A 10,465-nucleotide genomic window follows, 5' to 3' on the forward strand; every position below is an offset into this window, starting at 1 on the left:
ACCACCACTCTCCTTTCTGTTTCTGTGAATTTGACTCTTCTACGTCCCTCACAGGAGTGGAATCATGCAGTACTTGTCCTTTTGTGACTGCCTTATTTCACTTAGCATAATGTCCTCAAGGCTCATCCATGTTGTAGCTGGTGACAGGTCATCTTGGAGGCTTTTGCAGGAGCCTGAGTGCGAGCTGATGGGGGCTGGCACTGGGACTTGGCAACAGAGGAGGGAGAAGGAAGACGGGATCATGGAGATTGGGGGGAGGCGGAGTCACAGGATTTGGCGAAGCATGGGAAGGTGATGAGGTCGGGTGAGGCAGGGCTCCCGCTTCTGGCCTTGACCTTCAGAGGAGGCTGTGGACAGGCCAGTGTCACTCAGACTTGTGGGCTCCTTTGGAGGATGTGGGTGACCAAGGGGCTGAATTGTGAGTAGAGGAAACTGAGAAAGAGCCTCTTCTCTGTCTTCAGCCCAGAGTCTCGCAGAGATCAGAGAGGACAAGGAGAGAGCAGCTTCTTTGCCTCCTTGTTTGTATCCTCCTACAGAGCACAGACCTCGCTGCACGGGAAAGGTGGGTCTTTATGGCATCCCAGATGAAAAGTAGGAAGAGGCACCTAAGAGTTCTGTGCTCTGTCCCTTCCTATTCAGATACTACCAGGCTGGGCACCACAAGGGTCCACCCTGCTGTCCCTGGTCTGTTTTGTTCTCCTTGGAATTGTAAAGTCCCTCTCACCTGGAGACCCTCCTCCCAGCTCTCATCTCCCCGAAGAAGTGGGTGATTCTCCCCTCTGAGAGAGAAATCACGGATGAAAGAATCCTAACCCCAACTTTCTCCAGCTGTGTGGCAAGTCACTTCTTTCCCAGTGATGTACCCAGAGAGCCTGTGTTGAATGTCTACAGAAAGCAGTCCCCGCACCAGGCCTATCGAGGCCAAGACAGACACGGGTCCCATCCTCGGAGGAGCAAAAGGCTGTAGATGTGGCAGAGATATCAGTGTGAACAGGTGTGGTGATGGCTCATGAAGAAAGGTGGTTTGTTCCACTTGGTTTTGGGTGGGGCGGTGGGGAAGAGTTGTCAGAAAGTGCTAGAGATGGGATTTTCTAGAACTGTGTCTTGGAAGATTTCTATCAGCTTGGAGGAAAAGGTCAGGCAGTAGGGCAGACAAGGGAATTCTTGGCAGGGGGACACGAGAAACAGGCTCGTGCCGTCAGCTTGTTATCAGCAGACGTCTGCCTGGAGAAGTCAGCAGGGTCTCTGTACACCAGGATCTGGCTTTAGTCTCTCTGGCGGTGGAAGGTGTCAGGGTGGAGGAAGGTGAGGGGCTTCTGGCAGGGAAGCCACTTAGGATGGTGGTCCCTTGGAGATAGTTAAAAACATTCTCCAGGGAATTCCCTGGCAGTCCAGCCGTTAAGACTCCACCCCTTGGGCTTCCCTGGTGGCACAGTGGTTGAGAGTCCGCCTGCCGATGCAGGGGACACGGATTCGTGCCCCGGTCTGGGAAGATCCCATATGCCGCGGAGCAGCTGGGCCCGTGAGCCATGGCCGCTGAGCCTGCGCGTCGGGAGCCTGTGCTCCGCAATGGGAGAGGCCACAACAGTGAGGGGCCCACGTACCACAAAAAAAAAAAAAAAAAAAAAAAAAGACTCCACCCTTTCACTGCTGAGGGCCCCGGTTCAATCCCTGGTCGGGGAACTAAGATCCCACAAGAGGCGCGGTGCGGCAAAAAAAAAAAAAAAAATTCCACATAGCACTTACTAGACACCTAATGCTGTTGTAGAAGCCATACAAGTGTTAATTTACGTAATAGTCGCACCAACCCTTTGCAGTAGTCACCATCATGGTGCCCCTTTTCCACACAGGAAAACACCCAAGGTTGCACAGAGCAGGGCATAGGATTCGAAGCAGGCAGTCTGGCTCCAGACTCTGTGCTTTCAACCACTATGTTAGGCTGCGTCTCTCAGCCAGCTCTGAGCAGAAGTGTTAGGACAGGGCTGGAGTGGATGAAGGAGGGGAAAATGACCAGGAGCTGGGCTCAGATGGGATGAGGGTGGGGGGTGAGGGTGGAGCCACGTCAGCTGCTCAGGCACCATGATGGTACCATTCACTGAGCACCAGGAGGAAAGAGAGCCTTGCTGGCCTCGTTCTCCCAGTCTGTAAAATGGGGACAGGAACACTTGCCTCAGTGCAGAGGGAGCCCGAGTGGAGGTCTTTTGTGCACCAAAGGTGCTCTGTCAGCGTGGCCTGCCCCTGCTGCCTCACCGCTAGCCCTGCCCTCTGCTGCCAACATGCCTTCTGTCCCCTCTGTCCCCTCTATCCCCCTCCTGGCTGCCTCTGGGGGCACCCTGCCCTCTGGGAATTCCTTTCTCTGTCATTTCCTCATGGAGCTACAAGTGGCTTTGAAGTCTGCCCGGCCCTTTAGAGGGAGGGAGGTGAGAGCAGTTCAAGGGATGTAGGTTGGAAGTATTTGGAAATGCAGGTGGGCCGCAGGAGCACCTTTTATTTTCGTTCAGAACATCTGAGTGTCTCTGTGGGTCCCCCACGTCCCAGAGTAGTGCCTCCCGCCCGTTGCCGAGAGGATGTGAGAGCGCCCGTGGTGGTGGCGGGGACTGCTGTGAGCTTGGAGCAGGCAGGCTAAGCAAAGCTCTCACCCTCCCGCCCCACCCTGCCACGCCACCAAAACAGAAGGGCTGAGGTACCAGCCCCAGGGAGGGGCTGCCTGAGACAGTCTTCGAAGCAGGAAACAGCCCGGGAGGAAGGCTCAGGGAAGCAGTTTGTTAATATTCACAGCGGAGGCAACAGTCTTCCCTGGGTTTTCAGCGTCTCCACAGCAGGCAGCGACATCACCAGCCTAGCTCAGCAACTCCAGGGCCTGGGAGGCGAGGCCTGGGTTTGGCTCATAAATTACTGTGTGACATTGGGCAACTCACTTCCCTCTCTGGGCCTTGGTTGTCTCTTCTGTAGCATCAGGGACTGTGATTAGATCACCTCCAGGTTTCCTTCCCCCTGCAGCATTCCAGATTCATATTCTTGACAACCTGGCCACGGGCCCCTGCCTCAGCACACCCACTTCCTATCCTCTGGGTGGGGTTCAGGCCTGGCTAGACCCAGGAAATGTGCTGGGAATGTCTCTTGGAAGAAGCAGGGATGCAAGGGCAGACTGAGAAGTGGTGGGTTTGTCTAGAGCCCACTCCCCGGGAGCATCCTTAGGGGAGGAGAGAGGCCGTGTGCACACAGATGATGTCTTTGTGGGCAGGGGTGACATCTGAGATACTTAGCAGTCAGGGCAGCTCAGGCTGCCTGAGCACTTGGGGGAGGGGGGCAGCTGTGCCCACCGTTAACCCTTTAGTTCCTGGGGGGCGTATCAGGGTCCTGGGGGAGGGACCAGGAAGGCAGGAAAGGAAAATATTTGGGGGGCTTGGGACAGGGCCTGTTTATCAACTGGTGAGGAAATGTTTCAGCATTTTGACAACCCGTGTGACTGTGTCAGCGACCTGCTATCTATCAACCCTGTTTGCGGAGAGGGAGGGAGGGAAAGGGAAGGCTGCTGGGCCCCTCGGGGAGCTGGTTTCTAGCCATTTCCACTATCAAAAGAATTCCTTTCATTCAGAGTGGGTGGCAGGTCACTGTTCTCACTTGGCCCAGCGTCCCAAGGCCCCTGGCCTGCCACCTGAGGGTCCCCCTCCTCCCCCTGCCCTTGCGTACAGTGAAGGGAGGCTTCCTCCCCGCAGCTCCTTTCCACACAGCATTTTAGCCCACCTTCCCTGAACCACTGGCTCCTGTTTCCTTTGTGTCTGCCCCTCTCAGCCATCCTCCCTCCCCTGCACAGGGCCCGTTGGGCCCCCATCCTCCTGTCCCCCCTCCCCCAGGTGATGACCTTTCCAATCTCATTCTGCCTGGCCTTTGGAGGAGGAAGTTGAGGTGGGGTTGCAGGGCTGGGTTAGCAGGTGCACTTTAAGGGACCCCGGATTTCTGGTAAATGGCCCCTTCTCTGCCGGCTGCCCTGACTTCCCTGTGCAGCAATTTCGGTTTCTATTTTAGACAATTTGAGTTGTTTGCTTCCCTGCCTTCCTGCTGGGTGTTTATAGTGACGAAAATAATTGGTAATATTTGCACAGATGTGCCGGCACTGCAGCTCATCGTGGGCACCTATACCCAGGGGACCCTCCCTGCCCCCAGCTTCTCTGCCAGCCTGAGGAACTAGCCGGAAGTGGGGTAACTGCAAGCCCCCTGCTTCCCAGGAGCCTCAGGCAGTGAGACACAGGCAGAGCTGGGAAGCAGGAGGCCTAAAGTACCCCAGGCATGCCCGGAGGCTCGGCGTGACAGGGGAGGGGGCCCTGACAGAGTGGCAGGGACTGATGGGGTGAGCCCAGGCTCCACAGAATGGGCCCTTCCAAGGGGGCCGGGAGTGAAGTCCCTAGGGGCTACGTTTCTGATTCCATTTTCTTCTGCAGAGCCTGAATTTGCAGCTGAGGGAAGGGGATGGGGTGAGGAAGGTGGGTAGCAGGACCAGGGTTGAACATAGGAAACCGTTCGGCGGCTTCTTTGTCTCCAGGCCTGGAGCAGCGTTCTGCAGGGCTGGGAAGGAGGTGGGAGCTGTCAGGGCTGTGAGGCAGCCTGCCCAGCCCGAGCAGGGCCTGGACTGGAGTCCGCGCTGCCTGCTGCCCAGGCCGGGGCCCAGTGGGACTGGGTACAGGGACACTGCAGACCAGACAGGGCCGGGGTCTCCTGCTTCACCCCTGGCATGTGTGTGTGCCATACGTGTGGACACACGTGAGTGTGGGCACGAAGCATTTGTGCCTGTGTGGGCTGTGCCCGTGTGCGCGCGTGCACAAAGGAGTGCGCGGCTGCGTGCCCGCGCCTGTGTGTATGTGTGTAGGTGTGAGTACGCACATGCTGTGTGTATAGGTGCACGTGTGCGTGCATGTCTGTGTTTTGGTTTGGGTTCCCCTGGGGCCCTCTGAGACAAGGGTTCGATCGTAGGTAGTTTATTGGGAGCTGATCCCAGGAAGCGCAGCAGGGGAGTAAGGAAGAAGATGGGGACAGGAAGGCAGCCAGCAAGGGGCGTGCTTTAAGCCAATTGCCACTGCAGGCGACTGAAGCTCAGTCCTGCTGGGGAACCCTGAGAGCGTGGAGAATACGACTAGTGTCCTCCCTTCCAGATGCCAGGAAATCTGGGGTTATTTGTCCACCAGCTTCCATCCGTCAGTGGTTGAAGTCACTTTTGGCTTATCCTGCCTGTGGGCCCAGTATCGCAGAGTTCCCAGGAAGCGGCCTTCGTTGTGGGGAGGCAAATGCCGAGGGGATCTCGGTGGCACCGCCAGGTCTGCTGCCGCTTGGTGGGTGCGGCGGGCGCGGTGATGTGCTGCTCGGGACCTCGCAGGAATGATGGGCTTAGTCCTCCAGCTGCTGCAGGTGCTGTCGGCAATCAGCCTTCAGGGCACACCCCGCTTAGGGAGCAGCTCCAGCTGAAGACATCCGCCTCGCCTGAGAGTCACAGCCCTTTTCTGGGTGGCCCACATCCAATGACTGATTGATAAGCAGATATAAAGGCCTGGCCCTTCGTCCTACCTTGGGTCAACTCTGAAGGGCATCCTGGATCCAGACCCCACCTTGGGTTGGCCCAGCATCGCAGCCTGGCCTCCCCCCCGTTCAGATCAGCCTTCCTCAAATGTTATCCCAAGAGCATCTCCTAATGCTCATACATCATGCGCTAATCTCTGTCTCAGGGGTACCCAGCCTGTGCAACATGTGTGTCCATAGCTGTGTCTTGCAAGTAGGCACATGTGGGTGCGAGTGTGCCAGCGCCCTCAGTCCAGGCAGGTTCCTGGGGGCCTGGGACCGAGAGCATTTGGTGCTGAGGCTGTGGTCTGAGGCAGACAGAGATGGTTTCCTCCCCATACCACCCGTGAACAACCCCCATAAGGGAGGTATGAGGGACTCTAGAGAGGGCATTGGCAGAATGGGGCTCCTTGGTGACCCCGTACCTTGTGTCCACCCTTGATAGCTCCAGGCAGCTCAGTGGAGCCTCAGTCACCCTGGCTCGCATCCCTTCCACCTGATCTCCAAGGCCTTCGAGTCTAGAAGGGATTTTTCTTCAGCATGGACCTTGCCTTATCTCGCAGAGTCAAATGCACACCATCACCCTGCATCCAGGCTACTCTGAGCAGAGAAGTCCTCCAAGCCAGAGTGCCTCCCCCTTCTCCTAAGGCCCGGATGTGGGCATGTGCTCTCAAGAACATGCTGCTAGGGACCAGGAGCAGTAGGCTTGGGGATGGAGGTCAGTCTTGGGGAAGAAATGGATGCAGGCCAAGGTGGAGGCAGGCGAGGACAGTAAGAGGCCCAGAGGGCACCAGGTGTTACAGAAATGTTTATTACAAGGATAATTATATACAATAATGGGACATTAAAACTGCTGATCCTGGGCCTGTGAGACTTCAGGGGATGCAGGGAACGGAGGGCTGGGTAACGCCTGGGATTAGGGGAGATGGTGGGACAAGTTGGTGGATTCATAGCCCCGAGCTCTGGATGGGGGACGGGAATGACCAGGTCCACAGATTGTGTACAGTGAGGTCCATAGCTTGAACTCTGAAAGGCCTGCCCTCACAATGTGCTCCTCCTGCCTGTCTGGATGTCTCTAGAATTCTGGAGGATTCCTAGAGGTTGAGGGCGTTAAGAGCAGCTCTGAGCCGGGGTGCCAGTGAAGAAGCTCCAAGGCTGACCAGGGGTCCAGCATTCAGAGGTGGGAAAACATTACTGGCCTTTGAGACACAGGCCTGACCTTCCTCTTCCTTGAGTTGGTGGAGCCCTCAGTTTGGCTCCAGCCTGGATGTTCTAGGCATAATCCAAACAGCTTTGAACCCCCCTTGGGAGGTTCCTGCCACATCCCTGCCCATGAATACTAAGGGTCATCCCTTAGTATCCCTTAGATACATTCTCTTCATCTATCTAGACCTTGCTCGCCTCCTCTAGGAAGCCTTCCTGGGCTGCTCAGCTGCCATGCCAGGCCTGTGTCCCTCCTCTCATCTCACTCACTACTCAGGGTCTCCTCGCTATTTTCCCACAGGGCTGGATCTAGGGTCCTGTGCTCAGTGGCTGCTGGGCTGATGGCACTCTCTCTCTGTCTACCTGGGATGGTGCCAGCTCAGAGCCCCCCGGGAGGAGCTTAGAAAAGGATGTTGGGGGAACAGGGGCAACACTATTCCAGGGCCCTCCAGGCTTTGTGTCATCTCATCTGCCTTTCGTTCCTGCACAGAGACGCTCCAAGAACCTGCCCTCAGCACAGAGTTTATACATCCGAGATGTCCCTTCTCTGCCTAGAATCTACACTGTCTTACAAGCCCACAGGAGAGGTAAGCACCCTCCAGAACCCGAAAGACCAAGGGGTCCCTATGTCTCTATGTACTTCCCTCTTGGCTGGCTGAGGTCTGGGCATCATGAGGCAGAGAGTGGAGTTGGGGAAAGTCAGGGTGTCCCAGGTGGAGATGCCTGTGGGCTGCAAGGACTGGGTCAGCTCCTCTTCTCCCCAGGCATCCCTTTCCCTCCCTGTAATCTGTTCTTTCTCTGTGGAGAGGTTAACGGAGTCGGGTAGTGGGGTGCTTGCAGGGCAGGAGACCCTTTAGGAAATAAGCAGAATGGGGAGAACTCCCAGCTAGAGGGAGGTCCTGCCTGGATGGCCAGGTGGGCAGCCCTACCCTCTGCTGCTTCCCAACATAGCCTGGGCTGGAGAGTGATGCTCCCAGCCCTGCTTTAGGCTGGTTGCAATAGGCAGGAAGAAGTGAAGGTTGCACCCCTCAGGCTGCAGCCTGGGAGGCCTCCTCCCAATAAGCCACGCTCATGAGCTGTCTTCAGGGGCCAGGACTTCCCAGAGAGTCTGCTACCCCAAGCCCCCCTGCCTCCTCAGGTCGATCAGGGGAGTCAGGACGCCAGGACTTCTTGGCCACTAGCTGTGGCCATTCTGGGACATGTAAGCTGCCAGGGCTACCACCACGGCCACATAGAGACCAGCCCCAATGGCGATGGAGAGTGTGGCCAGGAACAGGGCCCGGCGGGAGGTGGTGCTGGCCAGGCGGAAGTCCCCCTTGGAGATGGCCTTGCTGGTCTAGGGAGAGAGAGGCGCTGATGAAAGGGAGCATCCCCACGCCCAGCAAGCAGCCCCAGCCCGCCAGGCCCTGACCCCAGGCCCCCCAGAGGAGCGGGGTGGCCAGAGCAGAAGCCCTGGGCCCCACGGGCTCTTACCCCCTGGGAGAAGTAGAAGGCAGCTATGCCCAGTGGCCAGAAGCAGCAGAGCATGGAGAAGATCGTGAGACCCAGGTGGTCCCTGGGAGGCAGCGTAAGGAAGTTGTCTTCGCTTTCACTCTCTGTCGAGGTTGCATCACTCTGCAAAACATGAGTGGGCTCTTGTGACCTGGCCCAGGATCACCCATTGGCAGTGATGTGGGGCAACAGGAAGACCATCTGTTGTTAGTGGGAGTGTGGGTTGGGCTCGGTACTCTCCACCAAAAGCTTTGACAGTGAATGGCCCAGTGATTCCACCCTTAGGAATTTATCACTAGGAAAGAATACAAATATACACGTACCGGAATGTTCATCATAGGGTAGTAATTGTGAAAGATTAGAAACAATCTCAACACCCAATGACCAGGAGATTGGGTTAATAACTGATGCAAGAACCTACAACGGGATACCATGTAACCCTTAAAAATCACCTTGTAGAAAATATTAGATTACGTGGAGCAAAACTGACGTATGTTGCTTAAAGAGGACTATAACAACAACAGCAAAATGTAATTATGTGAGGTGAAGGATGTGTTAACTAACCTTATTGTGGTAAACATTTTGTAATACGTGCATGAATCAAATCATGGCATTATACACCTTAAACTTAAACAATGTTATATACAAATTATCTCTCGATTGAGCTAGAAAAAAAACAAGAACAAAAAGTGCTATTAAAAAATTAAATATTCATGACCCTTAAAAATTGTGAATCGCTATGTTGTACACCTACTTACATAATATTGTAAATCAACTATACTTCAATAAAAAAGATACCCTAATGCAGTTAATCTTAAAAAAATTAAATAGCCCAAGCTAGTGTTTCTCAAAGTGTAGATAGCACCCGTGTCAGAAGTGCCTTTTTTTTGGTAACATACAGATTCCTGGACCCCAAGCCAGGCCTACAGAATCTCAGCACCTGGAGGTGACCCCAAGAATCTGCATTTTAAACACACATACTCACCTCCTCCTCCTCCTCCTGGTCGTCCTCTTGGCCTTGGAGCTCCTCTTGAACCCCGTAGGACACAGTCTGGATGGTGACATCCTCTTCCGCTTGGCCAGGTTCTGTGGACCGCTCCGTAGGCCCAGCGGAGGGCTCCCTGCTCTCTGTGAAGCTGGTTTCGCAGCTGTCTGCCCTGGGCTCCTTGAGCTTGTCCCTCCCCAGGAGGCAGTTGGGCCTGTACCAGGCCTCCACGGCCAGCTGCAGGGATCCTGGGTCCAGGAGCTGGTGGGCGTGAGCAGGCCCAGCACCACCCAGGAGGTAGGAGTAGATCTTCTCCCGGCACGGCCAGGCGGGAGAAGCCTCGGGGTAGGGGTAGGGGCCATGGAGGTGTGCGGGGTTCTGAGGCAGCAGTGGGTTCTGTAGCTCACTCAGACTCTCCATGGTTCTGGGGGCAGCTCTGGGGAGGAGAGCCCCAGAGCCCCAGGACTTGGTGGCCAGCTGAGCAGTCCTCAGAGAGCCTGCTGGGAGAGCAAGACAGACACTGAGGCCGGCATTCTGGGTGCAGGACCGGAAGTGGTGAAGAGCACAGACTCTGCAGTCTGACTTGCTCTAGACCCTGCCTGTACCACTGGCCAGCCGCAGGACCTTGAGTTGGCCACTCAACTCCTCAGAATCTCCGTTTCTTTGTCTGCAGATTAGGGATAGCGGCAGTACTTACCTCATAGAGTTGGTTCATTCATCTATCCATTCAACACATAGTTACTGAGCATCAGTGATGGCCAGGCACTGGACAGATGCTGGGGATGCGATGGTGAGAAGGACGGGAAGCGGGGAGAGGAAGAAAGATGCACACTTTGTCTTCCAGAGCTTACAACTGGTGGAGAAAACGCCTGCCCTGAAGGAGAAGTACAGCAGAGGGTGTGAGAATGTACGATGGATAGAACTGACACAGAGGCGCAGGGGAGGCTTTTGAACTGAGATCTGAAGGAAGAAGATGAGCTGACAAGGTGAGGGGAGGGGGGACACGTTTCACGGAGAGGCCGAATAAAGGATGGTAGGCAAGGGAGCTGAGAGAAGGCTGGTGTGGCTCAGGGTACAGAGAAAGGTGTGAGATGGAGTGCAGGCCCAGACCGTGCAACCCCGTTTAGGTCTAAGGGGCCTTCAGGGATCTTGGCAGGGGTGATAGGATGAGATTTGGGTCCTGAAGCCTTCCTTGTGGCTGTGTGTGTGGGGCGGCTTGGACTGACTGTGCTACCA

General features: G+C 55.7%; 1 protein-coding gene across 1 annotated transcript; it reads right to left on the reverse strand.

Annotated features, from left to right (window-relative positions):
- Positions 1-6,327: 6,327 nt before the first annotated feature.
- Positions 6,328-9,762, reverse strand: SYNDIG1L (synapse differentiation inducing 1 like). Its single transcript, XM_030761951.2, has 3 exons — positions 9,230-9,762; positions 8,227-8,367; positions 6,328-8,089 (listed from the first exon to the last, which is right to left on the reverse strand). Exons 1-3 carry the CDS (start codon positions 9,647-9,649, stop codon positions 7,931-7,933), a joined length of 720 nt encoding a protein of 239 aa, XP_030617811.1. The 5' UTR covers positions 9,650-9,762; the 3' UTR covers positions 6,328-7,930.
- Positions 9,763-10,465: the final 703 nt, after the last annotated feature.

Source organism: Delphinapterus leucas, chromosome 2, assembly GCF_059928025.1.
Source record: "Delphinapterus leucas isolate spDelLeu-1000000601 "Yukka" chromosome 2, BTC_Dleu_Yukka2, whole genome shotgun sequence".
Classification (NCBI taxonomy): Eukaryota; Metazoa; Chordata; class Mammalia; order Artiodactyla; family Monodontidae; genus Delphinapterus; species Delphinapterus leucas.

Excerpts from the sequence above, each read along its gene's own strand:
- SYNDIG1L (XM_030761951.2), bottom strand. The coding sequence starts at position 9,649 with ATGGAGAGTCTGAGTGAGCTACAGAACCCACTGCTGCCTCAGAACCCC. Across the intron at positions 8,368-9,229 it reads ACCAGGAGGAGGAGGAGGAG|AGTGATGCAACCTCGACAGA; the intron begins GTGAGTATGTGT and ends CATGTTTTGCAG. Across the intron at positions 8,090-8,226 it reads CCTTCTACTTCTCCCAGGGG|ACCAGCAAGGCCATCTCCAA; the intron begins GTAAGAGCCCGT and ends CTCTCTCCCTAG.